We start from the raw sequence: 17,490 nt of genomic DNA, 5'->3' as shown, positions 1-17,490 counted from the left end.
GGTGAAAAACAGGCAGTTATTTCACCCCAATTTTTTATTACTTTACGAAACTTATGTATAATTACTAGTCAAACGTGATAAGTCTTATAAGATAAATTTATTAAAAATTATTAGTTTTTCTTTCGGAGAATAAGATCTTTAAAATTATCAACACCACTAGAAAATCTAAAACAGCATTATTTAAAGAACAATAAATTTGTTGAAATATGAGCCCTAATAGAACTATTTACGTTCGATAGTTCCCGAGATATAGCTTTTTAAAAAGCAGTATTTCATAAAAAATACTCTGAAAAATCAGCATTTATTTTGAGAAAATTTACTTTACTTTAAATCATAATGTATTAGGTGTTCTAGTTGTGTTGGTAGTTTTAAAGATATAAAGATCTGAATGAAATCCGAAAATTGATTATGATTATTTGGCACTCAGCAATTTTGATTAGTAATTATACATAGTTTTTATTAAAGTAATCGACAATTGGGGTGAAAGAACTCCCTTTTTTCTCTTCTTGGGCTCTTACACTATTAGCTTAAATAAAAAAATTTTGTTTTTTTAAGACTTTTTGTTCCTGAGTTTACAAACATACAAACCCTCAAACCTTTTTGCGAGAAAAACTAAGATACCAAACTTCACCTTACTGTATGTTTTATATGCAAGTATAAAAAATTTTTTGTATAGAATATCCTTCCAAGTATGATTTTTTTTAATACTGTTGTTTTTTTTTATAGCAAATCGTAAAACATTTATTATCTCCATAAAAAAACAGGCAAAACTCCATCTTTTCTAATCGTAAACTTGGACATTTTTATAGCATAAATCTTCCCTTTCTATCTGACTGTTTGATCATTCTGCATTGAGAAAAAAAAAATAGAAGTGAGGCATTATCAGACTTCTGTTGATATAATTACCATTAAGGAAATGTGAAAATAAAATCAAGACAAACTTGCTTATTTTCAGGACCATACTCTGTGACCACCCAGGTCGTAAACCAATACTTTCGGAAATAAACACCTCGTCAATGTGACGACCGGGCAGTCCTGTCTGTCTGACATAGGTGTAAACACAGGGTGGAGCACGTCTGTATGACAAAAAACGAAAAAAAAGGCGCCCAAACAAAAAACCGGTCAGTGTCTGTATGAGACTTTGAAAGGTTTTTGAAACGATGTAAAAATGTTAAGTTTTCATAAGTATGATATATTTATTATTAATCACAGATACTAGGGCATTATTGCATTTTTAAAAAACAAAGAATCAAATTTCAATTTAAATAAATAAACCTTGATTTGAGTTGTCTTGGAGTGATGAATTATATCTGATTTATCTTTTTTCCCCAATGTTGGCGTGAGACGTGCTGCCTCAGATGTAAAATTAGGTGGTGTCATCCATTCCTGCTCTGATGGTACTCGGATATTTACTGGTGTTTGATGAAGTTTAGGATATATTTTTCGACTCTTGCTATAAAATACTAATGATGTTTTTATTTATTTGGAATTTTTGCTCTCTTTAATTCATGGATATGAAGGAGATATTAACCAACGACCAAAAATAATTTTGTATCATTAAATATTAGCAAAAAAAATTAAGGAGAAAACCTTGTCAACCACACTAAGTCCACATGTTATAATATAAAATTATTAAATTACAAATACCAGGTCATTCAAAAAGTCCTGTCGTTTTTTGGGGGAAAATTATAAATAAATAAATATTTTCAAATAATCACCTTTATTCATCAAAATATCCACCGTTACAGTCGGTAACCTTCTCCCAACGAGATGGTAAAGCCCAAATTCCTTCCTTAAAAAACTGTTGATTTTTACTGCAAAAATAAGTGGTCAGTTCGTGAATTAGGTTGTCACGGTCTTGAAAACGTTTTTGTCTCAGATTGTTGTCGAGATCTCTGAATAGGTGATAATCAGTGGGTGACAGGTCAGGGGATTATGGTGGGTGAGGCAAAACTTCCCAGCCTATTTCTGTCAATTTTTCCCTGGTCAATTAGGCGGTGTGTGGTCGAGCGTTGTCTTGAAGAAGCAAAGGTCTTCTTCTGTTGACTAAGCAGGGATCAAAAGTCTTAAGCTTGGATTGGCAATGGTCCAGTATATTGCAGTATACTTCTGCAGTGATGGTTTGCCCTTGATTCAGAATCTCAAAATGCACTATACCTTTGGCTGTCCAGAAAACAATGAGCAAAACTTTCTTTGGATGGAGATCTGGTTTTGGAAATTGTTTAGGTTTCTCATCTGCCGACAACCACTGATATGATCGTCTGAAGTTGTTGTACAACACCCATTTCTCATCACAGGTGATGATTCGATTCAAAAAGGGTTCGACTTTCAAGCGGGAAGTTAACGAAGATGCAGTTGTCAAGCGAACAAGCATATTGGCATCTGAAAGCTTATGAGGAATCCATTTATCCAGTTTTTTCACTTTTCCCAGTTCTTTAAGGTAATTCCAGGCAGTGGTGGCTGAGATATTAAGTTGAGAGGCTATCTCTGAACAACTTTGACGCGGATCCAACTCTACTACTCTTCGAACGTCCTCCTTATCAACTACAGTTGGTCGACCTGAGCGTGCCTCGTCTTCTAGTGTCTCGTCGCCTCCACGAAATTTTGAAAACCAAAATTGTGCCTTCCGCTCAGACAGCACATCTTCCCCAAACACGGAGCATATTTTTCTAGCAGTTTCGGCAGCTTTTGAGCCAAGTTTAAACTCATAGAGCAAAATCGACCGAATTTGAGTTTCAACTGGAATCATTTTAACTAGACAGTTGGATGGTGACTGCATTAAATTAATCCTCCTTAGCCTCCTATTCATAAAGTATAAACATTTGTGTTTACATGGATAAAAGTTGTATTGAACGGAATTAATTAGCAAACACTCTAGAATCAAAATAAACAACGAACAAACGAAAAACGACAGGACTTTTTGAATGCCCTGGTATATACCACAGTATTTAATATGGGTGATTTTTATTTTCATCTTAGTCACAATACGAAAAACTATTTTGGAATATGCAACTATTGGAAATATTCTAATTTATTTAAAATTTTGCTTATTCTCACTGTTATTTTTTAATTGAAGTAATTTTTTTCCTTGGGGTATTATATCTTATTAGTCGACAATATAGGATTTGGTGACACATCTTGACGGTCATTAATGTAATACAAATAAAATCTTATTTTATTTAATAACTTACTTTTACTTTTCAAACTTACATTGTATTGTTCTGGGTTTTACAACCAATATATATTTACACAAAAGGGAATGGTTCATACGTTTGTCCGCAATAAAGTTTTAAATACTGGACCGATTTACATGCTACTTTTTTTTTCCAAATGTTTCCTGACGTCATGAGGGGTATTCAACACTAATTTAAAGTTCTTGTTAAATATTAAATGCAGAGCTACTGGCGGATTGTCTGGACAACTTGTTTTGTAACATTTTAATCTTTAGAAGATAATCAAATTTCCAACTGCTTCGTCATATCATCATTCATCCACCTTACTGGTTCCTTGTTTCTTCTCCTTGCTTTTTTTTCTATTACCTCATTATTATTTTTATCCGTTACATTAGTTTAGTTTGAAAATGTCAAAAAAAAAAAAAATAAAAAAATGCAACATAAACCATACATGAGCAACTAACCTATCAAGACGTCAGCTGGCAATTTGATGTGCAACTCAGCTGGTCTGTCCCCATTTGGCAGACCTTCTTCTATGTCAAATGTAATATCTAACGTCAAATAAAATATTTTTCTATTTAACATTTTTCATCAAAGATCATGAATCTCTATATTGTAAGGTTTAAAGCTTCTAAAATCCCCTGTTTTTCTGGTACAAAAAAAGTTATGTGCAATATTGAAGATTTTTGGCGCCTAGCTCAGAAAGCATAAATTTTTTCTTCACGGTTATTATATACCAATCGATTTGTCACTTTCTGAAGTATAAGAAACAAAAATGATTACTTGCATTAAACGATATTATATTCACAAAAAAATATAAAATCATAATGAGTCTTCGAGTGAAGTCGGCCAATACTTTACTTTTTTTTAAAAATTTATTTTATTATATTTTATTTTTATATAATTTATTTTTAAACACCATTAAAAATTAGATAATGTGTTTTCTTCCCGATGTCCGTTGTCAATAGTAAATGCATAAGAGCTCCTAGCGGATTTTTTGAGCAACTTGTTTTATAACCTTTCCTTCCAAACTTCATATTGTTGTTTACTTTTAAGTTTTGATTAAAGTAATTTATTACATCATGCCTAAAGTGAGTGAAAAATCGAAATTGTGTGAAAGTTTAGCCAACACAACAAATAAAATAATGACCTCGGTAGCATCATTTAAAGTAGAGTAAATTTTCTAAAATGTAAGCACTAATAGAGCTATTTCCGTTCAATAGGTCTTGAAAAATAGCTTTTTAAATGTACTGAAAGATCAGTAGTTAGTGAACTTATTTTGAGAAATCTATATCTTGAAAACCATTTGATATACAGATGTCTATTAGCACTTAAATTAAAGTTAGTTTAATGTGCTATAAAGTAGTATGTCAGGTTTGTTTACGTAGGAGCAGTAGTTTTCATGAAATATGCTTAAATAAATTGATTTATAGTTCTTCGGACAAATTTTCATTTGCCAAATTTATATTCATATGTGAATATCATAAAAACTACTACCCCTACGAAGATAACTGTAATAAACTAAGTTAAATTTCCTTTATTTTGAGTGTTGGCAAACATATGTGCGTCTTATAGGATCTAGAGATATATTTTTTAAAAAACTCAACATTTTATACTAACAACTATAAATTAACATTTTCTGAGTTTCTTTTGTCAACTATCATAAAAACTACTACTCCTACAAAGAAAAACATTATTAACTATTTTATAGTTAATTTTACTAGCTTTAATTTGGGTGCTGACTGACATCTGTATGTCCAATGGTTTTTCATAAATCAAACTTATTGTCCGAACAACTATATATCAATTTATTTTAGCAAATATCATGAAAACTACTATTCCTACGAAGGTAAAGGTCACAAACTAGCTTTAATTTGATTGCTAATTATCATCTATACGTCCCATAGTTCCTAAGTTATGGATTTCTCAAAATAAATTAACTAACTACTGATATTTCAGTACATTTTTATGAAATGTTGCTTTTTAAAAGGCTATATCTCGAGAACTATTGGACGTAAATAGCTCTCTCTCTATTTGGGCTATTATTTCAGAAAATTTACTCTTCTTTAAATAATGTGCTCTTAGGTTTTCTAATGTTGTTAATAGTTTTTAAGATATAGAGCTCTGAATGAAAAGTTAATGTTTTTTTAAGCTTTTGAAACAGCCGCCATTTCTTATTCTCCCTACCTATACTTGGCAGACTCATCAATTTTGACAAGTATTTATACTTAGTTTTCATTAAAGTAATCCAAAATTAGGGTGAGATAACTGCCTTTTTTTCTTCCCGGCTCTTGTACTAATACCTCATCTGCATTTTATTCAATTCTTGCTTTAATGCAACCAATGGAAGGCTAAATGTCCGCTGTTTTAACCTACATCAACAAAATTTAGGTTTAATTAGGGCGAAATATTGCTTTCAAATAAAGAAAAACTTTCCAAATGTTATATTTTATATCTCCAGTTTTAAGTTTAATTAGGTCCAGATTATGCCATTTGGTGCAGTTTATAGAGCCATAAAGCACTCCCAAGTCCTTGAAGATTGGTTGAGTCCTGTTGAAGTTGATTCTATTTTTTTACCATAGATTTTTATTATATAATGTTATTTACCGTTATAAACTAAATAGATATAATAAATGATTAATTAATACATTAATCCAGAGTGTCAATAAGTAAATATTGTTAATTTATTTCAAGGTTTCAATTGTATTCAATTAATTTATCTACATCCCTAAATCTAGAAATTTCGAAGCATTACGGAGTCTGCTGGGGTGACGGTAGCCACCTGTGGTACCAATGGTAGTCTGCCAACCCAAAGGTTGCAAGTTCTAGTCCTCGGCCCTATTCGGAATTTTTCAAGCATATAATTATACAATATTCACTTACAGCCTCTCCACGGACATTTGTGAGGCCCGTTAGCCAATGGGTGGGACTCACAAAAATAATCGTGTGGTTTTCACCCTATGAAAACCACGTCATGAAACGCGCGATCTACTGGCGCGAGAGCTTGGACCTCCACGGATTATCCCGCCAACTCTTATTTTCCTTATTATTATAACCGAGCCAACAGTTATTGTTATTATTGTATGTAATAACCTAGTCTGCTAGTGTCAATTAAATCTTATAAAAATAATAAACTGAAAGTTGATTTAATAAAGATTATCTACTATTTCATTAGTATCATTCTGTAAATTGTTGTCATCTACCATCTTCAGTCATTTTTGAAGAAGATAGTTGACCGTATGAAGTAGATTAGAGGAAGTAGTCCAGGTGGCGGTCAACAAAGGTATCAAAATAGTAACAACAAACTATTTATTGAACCAACGTTTCGCCCCAATTTTCAGGGCTTCGTCAGGGTTCATAAGAATGAAGTTCTGCTGTCAACTTACCAAACTACCCTTCTTTACTGATATTTACGTTTTCTTTCATTTAATTTTTTTTTTTTTTTTCATTTTATGATAAAAACAGATTAAATCAATGGTTGTTGGTTTTTGAGATCCGCCATTGGCTCCATGGAACATACAAGCTGTTGATAATGATGTTTATTTCTTTCTTCTTATACCAAATATTTTTACGAATTTAGGAATTGCAGCAAGTATTAAACCTGGCTATAGTACGTTCTTGAATTTAATAGTAAAATGTTCCCGTCTTATTTACTTTCTGGAACTTGAGAGCATTGCCTGAGACACTTGGCCCTTAGACTACCAACATTTTTAGAAGTACCCCAGGTGTGAGTTACTCGAGTCAAAACTGGTACCACTAAGTGTAAACAAGAAAGAAGGAGTCGAGGAGTGAAGAAGTCCTGTAATGAAGACCACGTGTTCCTTCATGATGCAAGGCTTCCTGCCGAGGAGGAGAAAAAAACCTGGAAGGGTTCATTGTATCGGTCCTAGGGTAACAAACACGGCAGTCATCTCTGTTCTTTTTCTGGAGGGCCTCCTGGAAGTGTTAGGGCTTCGTTTTATCTTCAAAGCACACTTTAAGGCCCATTTACACGGGACAGATTTCTGTCGTGGAAGAACCATTAAGATTGAGAGGTAGTATATAAGTGCTTGTGTAAGCGATTTTACACATGTACTATTTTATTTTTTTACAAAATTAAGAATTTTGGCCATGAACTTTTGCCAGTCGTCAAAGTGTTCATATAAACATATAATAAAAACATAACCTAAGAGTAAATTTGCTGGAATACTAGCCCTAAAAGAGCTATTTACGTCCAGTAGTTCTCGAGATATAGCTTTTTAAAAAGCAAAATTTCTTTAAAATCTACTGAAAGATTAGTAGTTAGTTAATTTATTTTGAGAAATCTATATCTCAGGAACTATGTGACGTACAGATGTCTATTAGCACTCAAATTAAAGCTAGTTTAATGAGCCATAAAGTAGTTTACGATGTTTATCTTCGTAGGAGTAGTAGTTTACATGAAATTTTCTAAAATGAATTGATTTATAGTTGTTCGGACAAATTTTCATTTGCTAAATTTATATTCATATGTCAATATAATAAAAACTATTACCCCTACGAACATAAGTGTCATAAACTACTTTATAGTAAGTTAAATTTCCTTTATTTTGAGTGTTGGGAAACATATGTGAGTCTTATGGATCTACAGATATATTTTTTTCAAAAACCCAACATTTTATACGAACAACAAGAAATTAACAGTGAGTTTATTTTGTCAAATATCATAAAAACTATTACTTCTACAAAGATAGACATAATTAACTATTTTGTAGTAAATTTAACTAGCTTTGAGCGCTAGCAGACATTAGTATGCCCAATTGTTTCTGAAATCAAGTTTTTCATAAATCAAATTTATTGTCCGACAACTATAAATCAATTTATTTTAGCAAATATCATGGAAACTACTATTCTTACGAAGGTAAAGGTCATAAACTTCTTTATAGTCCATTAAACTAGCTTTAATTTGAGTGCTAATAGACATCTGTACGTCACATAGTTTCTGAGATATAGATTTCTCAAAATAAATTAACTAACTACTAATCTTTCAGTAGATTTTAAAGAAATTTTTCTTTTTAAAAAGCCATATCTCAAGAACTATTGGACGTAAATAGCTCTTTTAGGGCTAGTATTTCAGCAAATGTACTCTTCTTTAAATAATGTTCTCTTAGATTTTTTATTGTTGTTGGTAGTTTTTAAGATATAGAGCTCCGTATGAAAAAAATGTTTTTTTTTAAGGTTTTGAAACAGCCGCCATTTTTTAATTCCCCTACCTATACTTGACAGACTCATCCATTTTGATTAGTAATTATACATAGCTTTTATTGAAGTAATCAAAAATTGGGGTGAGATAACTGCCTTTTTTCTTCCCGGCTCTTGTACTAAATGTTTTCCATTTGTCCCTTCCGAATACCTGCTCAACAACCTATAGACCACTAGTTCCTTTTGTTCACTCTTTTTAAAAGTTTATTATTTCTCTTTGATTGACAGTTCTCATTAAATTATCGATTCCAGATTCGATTGATAATCGTATTTAAAAACACGTGTAGCCCCAATAGGGGGCACATGTTCTTGGAACGTCAGCGAAGCAGAGCCACAGCTTACGCTTCAATAATCTCAAGCATAACGCTGACTACACTTTTCCTTCGAGCTCCTGTCCTATTAGAACTCCCTATTAATCTTTAAATTATTCAATAAAATGACAATAAATCATTAGTTACTCTTGACATTAAACTTTTGGTAATAAATTTTAATGGGTATGAACCTAAGAGAATTTTTATTTATTATACCTCAGGTATTTAAATAGTACAATAATTTTTTTTTAAACCTGTCATGTGATGATATGTTTCGAAACTACCATATCGAAAAATGAATTATTTCTTCTAACATGTTGGTTCGATATATATTCGCAACCTTCCGGCGCTTTACCGCACCATAACTTCTGTCTTGATTCATTGTTTATTAAAATTAATTTAGGAGATGGTTGGTGAAGATTACAAATAAGATAAAAATATTTATTAGGGCAAACGTTTCGGCCAGAGTTTCAGGCATTCATCAGGGCTAAGAACAAAAACAAGGTTAACAACCGTAATGAATAAAAGGAATTACAGAATGATTAGAAGACGAGCAACGATTAGGATACATCAATAATGTTGAAATAAAATGTATAGTCTAAGTATTATAAGAAGATAAAGGAATTATATTAATAACTATAAACGCTTATGATAATAAGTAAAATTAAAATATAGAAAGAAGAGAGAACAAAAAAAATAATATATCTTTATTGGAATTTACAACTGTACATTATAATACTTGGTCCCAGTTATAATGGGGTGATACAGGCGTGTACAGAAACTACCCATTGGTAGCAATCTAATGAGGTTTTTACATTAGTAGGTTTCGTGGCCATCTTCTTTTCAGGCGCCTCGGAGGATTGTCAGGAATGGAAGAGGAAGCAAGGTTAGAAACTAGTGGATTTGGGTGGTTAGGTAGTTTATAATTGTAGGAATGAAATCTGTTTCGAGCTAGATCGGTTACATATGGAACATTAAGGTCTTTAAGTATGATTTTCTTTATGACAAAGGAGCATTGAGGATTTTACGAAGGATTTTGAATTGTAAGGATTGGATACGGTAGGAATTTCCAGGTTTAGTGGAGCCCCAAAGCTCGACTCTTTATGTCCAGATTGGCCTTATTACAGTCATGTAGATCAGTCTTTTGTAATGAATTGGAAGTTTAGACGGTTTGTCTAGTAAGTGCTGTAATAGACGAAATCGACGTGCTGTTTCTTGTTTTTCAAGGTAGCGGATCTGTTCGACAGGGGTAAGAGCGACATTATTAAAGGAAACTGTAGGGCAGTCAGTAGGTTTACGAGGAAGGGTAAAGGTGATTTGATGGGATTTGTTGGGATTTATTTTAATCCTCCAATTACGACACCATTCTTCGAGGGCTGTGACATGGGATTGGAGAGTTTGGGATGCAATTAAAAGGTTTATTATTAACTGCGAGCACACATGTGTCATCGGCATACCTGGTGAGGATAGCGTTAGGATTGGTTGGAGTGTCAGTTGTATAGCATATAGAAAGTGAATATATTACAAGATGAAATTAACAGATTATATAATACAAATAACAGGATTACATACATTTAATTTTCAAGATTTATTCGTGACTTTGAAATCTTATCTGACTACTGTAAAAAAATGATTTGGTCGAGGATGGAATACTTTTTTTTCATTATTGTCTGAGCAACTAATTCTCCGTCGTCTGTCAAATCTTGATTAAATCCGTTTTATTGATTTGGCATATCTATTACGACAGTACTACCAGTCATGATGGCAACTATTATGAAGACTATAGCATGGCAGTTGGTGTGACTGTGATAGGTGCTTCCATGGCTGAGAACTGTCACAGTGTGAAAGACCCGCTATGTTATGACATATGGACACTTTTTATCTCTTACATTGGTCCTTCCTTTGTTATCTCTTATTCACTGATAGTATTTCTGAAGCTGTGTGCGAGATGATAACATTTTTAAAGTACAATTTACAAAGAGGATTTTTATATTTTATAAATAAGGATTTGTCTATCTAATATATAAAAACTAATATTTAATTGTTCGTACTTTATGAGCTGCCATACCGTTCATCCAACTGTGGCGGGAGGCTTTTTGATAAATGTTCATTATCTTCCTGGAAAGGTTTTTATAAAACTAAATTATTTACAAAATAAAATATTTTTTGTGCGTAGCTTAAATGTATGCATTTTTTTTCCCACAGTTATTACGTTTCAAGCGATTCGTCTCTTTCTGCAGAAAAAGAAAAATATGGCTGATTCTATTAAATGATTTTTTATTTTATTAAAATTAAAAATAGAAAAACTTAATGAGGATTTCAGTAAAATAGGTCATAAAAAGCGTCGTTGAAAACTGTAAATACTATTTTTCAAAGAAATTAAAAATTAGAAATTTTCGAACTTGATTTATTTGTATTTATTTTTCTCCCGGTGTCCATTGTTCATATAATCGTTAACTCCTTTGCGTACCACATTTCTACGTTAATACAACTGGCACAAAGGTGAATATTTCCTCTTTTCTATACCTATAGTACATATACAGTTAGATTTATTGTCTTTATAGGGGCTAAATATTAGTTTCAAATAAAGAACATCTTTTCGAACGTTTCATTTTATATCTCCGCTTCTAATTTCTTTAATTAGATCCCATTTATGCTGATTATAGAGCCTTAAACCACTCCCAAGTTTCGTCAAGATTGGTTGAATTATGTTGAAGTTAATTTAATTTTTCAAAAGGGTTTTACCCCCTTGATTAAGTGCTGGTCAATATGTAAGGCGAAAATTTTGGGCAAAAAATTGTAATTTCCTATTTTTCCCAAAAGTCGTATTTAAGGGTTTATAGAGGTGCAAAAAACTAATATCAACTTTATTTCACTCTTGAAAAATGTTTTACGACACTTTGATAGATATTGAAACATGATGAGGGGTATCATATAAAACTATTCATGTTTTATGTAGTATATGTATGATAATATTATAGATAGTCAAATTTTCTAAAATAATAAGAAAAAAACAGTGAAGTTAGCTGTTAGTATTTATTTTACTATAGTCACAATCTTATCAATTTATTTATATATTAATTGACATCAAAATTTCAATAATGTTTGATTAATGTATATACATCTTCACCATTTGGATTTAATACCGTTATGAGGACGAAATATTGGTTTTAAAAGAAACACTTTTCATCGAAAAATCAAATATCGGAGATAAAATATCGATATCGATATCCCATCCCAACCCCATGCTATTGGGACGCGGACACCAATTTTATTTTCCATCAGCACTTTTCATAGGTTCACTGTGGAGTATACTTAACCATTAAGTTAGTTAAAGCATATAATATTTCAAAACTACTATTAACTTCTTTCTGTTCTTCATTAAGGATTAAGGAAGTTGGTCTTAAATTGAATGAACCAATTTTTTAAAACTCCTTCTATGTTTGGTTTTGTTTTCTTCTCCAGTTTTAATTATAGTATTAGCTCAAAATTATTTGTGAAGAAAAAATGATTTTTATTAGCGTATTACTTCCCTTACTATCTAAGTAAGGGAACTTAAAGATTACAAGAAGTCTGGGGACTATTTCCTGAAATCTCTTAATGGGCTTAATATAATGCTTTACCTCAATTTCACCAGTCAGAAAGTTGTTGTCAAATTTTTAAGTTTTCGATTTATCCGCTTTTTCTATCCAGAAATTTGAAATTAAAGGTGTCTTTACACGTTTGCCAAACAATCACAGTCGCGCATGCATCAGTTATTTGTTTTCCCTGATACAGATGGCCTGAATTTGTGGCCGATCTAGTGTTAGTTCTGGGACATAACACATAATACTTAATAGTGGTATTCATGATCTTTAGTTTAACATGTTAAAGCGTGTTAAATGGAGAAATATTTCCTTCTTTTAGCATGTTAAAACAATATAACATGTAAGGGGCATTCATGATCTTTAGTTTAACATGTTAAAGCGTGTTAAATGGAGAAATATTTCCTTCTTTTACCATGTTAAAACGATAACATGTAACATGGCTGAGAGTCTGTTACTAGGTCTGTTAAATGGAGAATGACGTCACGAAAAAGACCAACTGAGATCGTCACCGTTTTATTTGTTGTCGTGTTAGGTTACTTATTCGTAGTTTGTATTTTTTTTTTCTTTTGTCTTGTGTTTTGGACTTTAAAAAAAAAACAATCAGTAGCCAAACTTTTACACTTCTATTTTCAATTATTTTAGGCATGTTGTAATTAATTACTGTAATCAAAATTTAAATAACATGAAGTTTTGGAAGGAAAGGTTACTAAAAAAGTTGCTCAGAAAATCCGCTAGGAGCTCTTATGCATTTATCATTTAAAATTACTTAAAATAGGGCTGCTCACAATGCTATACTTATAACATTTAACATGGTAAAACATTTTACATTTCCCACAATATCATGAATACCCCTAGTATAAGGAACTTGTGCCGCAACCACATGCTTGTGTTCAATCAGCATTGTTTTTAGAACTGACAACAGATAAATGTTTGTGCTCTCTGTGATTTAATTAATTAAAGACTTTCTCCAACCTTCGGATTCATTAATTTATTCTAGCTTAAGATTGTATATTGTAAAATTCTATCGATTCTGTGTATACACATTGTTTCAAATGTTAATTAACTTTAATAGCAGTAATATATATATTTATAAAGACATTATATGTCTAGGTAATTAAATTATAAAGTTCCAGATAAAAAATCTAGAACTGAGGTTAAATTTATAGGTTATGTAGTTTTATTTCTATGAATTTTTATAATCTATATATTTTCTTCTCCTTTTTGTAATGAAAATCGAATGTAATAGCCAACAAAAATCAAAACACCACTCAAGCGTGAGGATACCGATGTTCGTTGCTTCTTTTTGTTTACCAAGCATTTATACCAGTCTTGGATTTGCGGCGAGTTGCAAACGTATAATAAGAATAACTTTCAAGACTTTGGAACAAAATTTGCAATTTGTTTTCAATAATTGTTGTTTTAATTTATAGTGAAAAAAAATATATTTATGCTTGTTGTTTATTTCCCGATTAGTACAAAAACTGAGCTATAATTTCATTAAAAAAATATATCATGGTGGCAAACATGCAAAAGAGCATTCAAACGTGTAGATAGCGGAGTTTGTTCCTTCTTTTGTTTACCAAGTATTTGTGCTAGTCTGGAATTTGCGGCAAGAGGCAAACATTCAGCATGCTTGTATTAAGGAAAGAACAACGTCCTAAAGTCTTCGAAAATATTTGGAGTAAAGAAATGACGGATTGAAGAATTAAAGTAATCAATTTTATTACAAGCGCGAAGTTATAGAACGCAACGTATATGTGAGGATTACATCAAGAGAAATTATATAAATTAGGTTTCGACTGGGCTAAATTAATTAAATTCGCTGAACATTATTGTTACATGAAGATGCGATATAATAGAGCAGTGGGATAGCACTCTGAGAAAAAAAAAAGAAAAAAAATGAGAGACATATGTAGAGTTGTATGTGAACGGACGTTAGGAGTGCTGTACATGAGTGGACCTGTATTCTCGTAGATTGCTATTTCGATATATTTTTTAAGTGTTATTTTTCGAATAAATTTTTCGGTTATTTTGACCCAATAATCAATATATATCTGTACAGAGAGTAAAATAATTATTTGTATACAGATGAGAAGAAGTTGGTTAGGGGTGCGGTCGATAAAGAACACAAATAAGTAAATGTTGAGGTGTAGATAGTTGACCGTAGATTAATGCTTGAAGAAGTTTGTTGCTGGATGAAGACCTGAAACTCAGGTCGAAACGTCGGCATAAAATAAATAAATATGGTTTTGTTTATTTATGTTGTTCTTTGCTGACCGCACCCCCCGACAAACTTCTTCAAACAAATAAGTAAACTCATTTCTTAGTGCCAACGTTTCAGCCAGAATTCTAGGCTTTCATCAGGCCTAAGAAAAAAAATAAGAAGATAACAACCATTATGAATAAAAGGAAATATAGAATAACTAGACAAATAAAAAGATAACAGATAATATAGGTACATAATTAGTATTGAAGAAAATTTATAGTCTCATAGTACAAGAATACTGAAACTGAAAGGGAATATTAAAATTAATTATGAAATTAAGATTGAAGAATTATATTAAAATTAAGAATGAAAGAAGAAAAAATAAATAAAAAGTTATGAACATAAACTAGGTAAATATATATACTAATAGAAAATTATTTAAAATTGAAGTAATAAAAAAAAAAAAATGTTATAAAGAAAAACCTAAATATGATTAAATAAATATGTAAGAAGAATGACCAAAATTAAAGAATTAGATACATATAAAGTTTTATAAGCTAAAGGTAAGTTAGAAAAAAAATTATATCATTGACTACTTTTAGCTCATAAAAAACTTTATATGATTTATGAAAAATTATATCTCAGTAACCATTAGAAATAAAGATGTCTGCCAGCACTCAAATAAAAGCTAGTTTAATGCACTACAAAATAGTTTATGACATTTCTCTTCCTAGGAGTTGTAGTTTTCATGATAATTGTTAAAATAAATTGATTCCTCTTTGTTTCAAATTTCGTTACAAAATTTGATTAGCAAAATTTGCATTTATAAGCAAATAGCATATTAATTACTTACGACCTCTATACAGAAAAAAGTTATAACCTCTAATATAGTACATTGAACTGGGTTTAAACTGAGTGCTGGAAAAACACAGTGCATTTTTTGTTTAATGTTGCTTTTTTAAAAAAGTATCTCTCGAGAACCATTGAACGTTCAAGCAAATTTAATCTTTTTTTAAATTTTTTTTTTATTAGGTTTTTAATTTTTTGGTAGTTTTAAATATATGGAGCTCCGAAAGAAAAATTACTTTTTTTAAGCATATTGCAAAAGCCGCCATTTTTTCATGATGTATAGAATGCAAGTCAATGAACACATATCTGCAAATAATTTTAAAAATTTGTTTCTATTAAATATAACCAGGAAGTGCAATTCTAATGTTTTAAAATTTAATAAAAGTGATGAATTAGGTTTTTTTTTCCAATTAACTCCTAAACTGTGGAGCTTAGTCAAAAAGTTGTAGCAGAAGAAATTCTATACTTTCTTCTGTTACAACGTTTTCATTAAATTATGCGTTGAATGATTAACAGTTTTAACAAATAATTAACGTAACCTAATTAGCAACTATAAAAGTATGTAACCCATTAAAAATTGTTTGCTTGTAATAAACTCTTAGTTTTCCCCTAGTACATATTTATTGATCAAATACAAACAAAAATTGAGCTAAATATCAAATATTAAAATATATATATATTTTTATTAATATTGTGAAATATTTGTTCATAATTATTTAAGTGAAATATGTTTTTCAAAATCATTTATTGATTATCAGGTTAGAATTTTAATTCCAAAAAAATATTAATAATAATAAAATAGTTTTCCAAAAATGATTTCTTGATGGGATTTTAAAACCAACAAAACAAACTTTGGTTTGATATAAACTCACTTTTTAATTAAATACAAACACAAATTGAGCTGCTGAATGTCTTATATTGAAAAAAAATCCATTAAAATGGCCCGTAAATTGAAGAATCGAGTTTTAGCAACAAAAATTAAATTATCAAAATTATGAACAATTATTGAACTTATCAATGGATTGGTTTTCTCAAGTACATGAAAATATTTTAATTACAATATTGTGAAATATTTGTTTTTAATTATTTAATTGGATTTTTTTTCTAAAAATGTTTTATTGATTATCAGGTTGGAATTTTAATTCCAAAAAATATTAATAATAATAATAAAAATAGTTTTACAAAAACGATTTCTTGATTTCTGGTTGGGATTTTAAAACTGAAAAAACAAATCTAAACCTTTGTAAATTTGTTTGGTATAAACTCATTTTTTAATTAAACACAAACACTAATTGAGCTGAATGTCTTATATTAAAAAAAAATCCACCAAAATGACCCATAAATTGAAGACTCTAGTTTTAGCAACAAAATTTTGAACACTTATTGATCCTATCTATGCATCGGATTTTCCAACTATATTAAAATATTTAATTTATCAACAATATTGTGAAATATTTGTTGTTAATTATTTAAGTAGAATATTTATTGATGATTATCAGGTTGTGACTTCAATACAAACCATATGGTTGTAAATCTTAAATGAAATAATGTTTAGCTATATAAATGGATGAAATAACCAGAAATCTTCCTGCAAGCATATATTAAATATGATGTATTTAATTTTTCCAACATTATTGGATTTGAATTTTAATATACCTGTTACAAATGTTGGCATACGACAATATATGTATATGTCTATATAATATATACTTACTGATCAATTTTAGGACTTTTACGAAGTGCCATTGTTGTAGATCCAAGGCTCCAGTTTCGTATCGAAAGGATAATTTCGATGAAAAGTCGATATTAAGGACATCGAAAGGATAAAGATATGTTCCTTTGCCGGCATTAGTTGTCCGAAGGTCGAACGCCAGCTGAGTCGTTGAGTCTAGCCCTTCCTGGCAACATGGTCTTCAACTATGGTAAGTCCTATATTCATTTATATAATAAATATTATTGTTATAAACTTAGAATAATAATAATATAAACATATATTTTTTATCCCTTCTATATATTTTAATATTATACATATATATTATTTTAAATATTAAAATTATCTTATTCTAATGATTTAAACATAATAGATATTACGTTTCTATCGTAAAAAATGACAGAATCAAAATAAATGGTACATGTGGCATTTT

The 17,490-nt window shown here is 30.4% G+C and overlaps 1 protein-coding gene across 1 annotated transcript; it reads right to left on the bottom strand.

Moving 5' to 3' along the window:
* Positions 1-1,990: 1,990 nt before the first annotated feature.
* Positions 1,991-2,749, bottom strand: LOC136795306 (histone-lysine N-methyltransferase SETMAR-like). Its single transcript, XM_067045445.1, has one exon. It carries the CDS (start codon positions 2,747-2,749, stop codon positions 1,991-1,993), a length of 759 nt encoding a protein of 252 aa, XP_066901546.1.
* Positions 2,750-17,490: the final 14,741 nt, after the last annotated feature.

The sequence above is a fragment of the Halyomorpha halys genome, unplaced genomic scaffold, assembly GCF_000696795.3.
Source record: "Halyomorpha halys isolate HHAL.00 unplaced genomic scaffold, Hhal_1.1 Scaffold2473.1, whole genome shotgun sequence".
NCBI lineage: Eukaryota > Metazoa > Arthropoda > Insecta > Hemiptera > Pentatomidae > Halyomorpha > Halyomorpha halys.
Note: the sequence above shows the minus strand (reverse complement) of the source record. Positions and strands in the feature narration are given on the sequence as shown.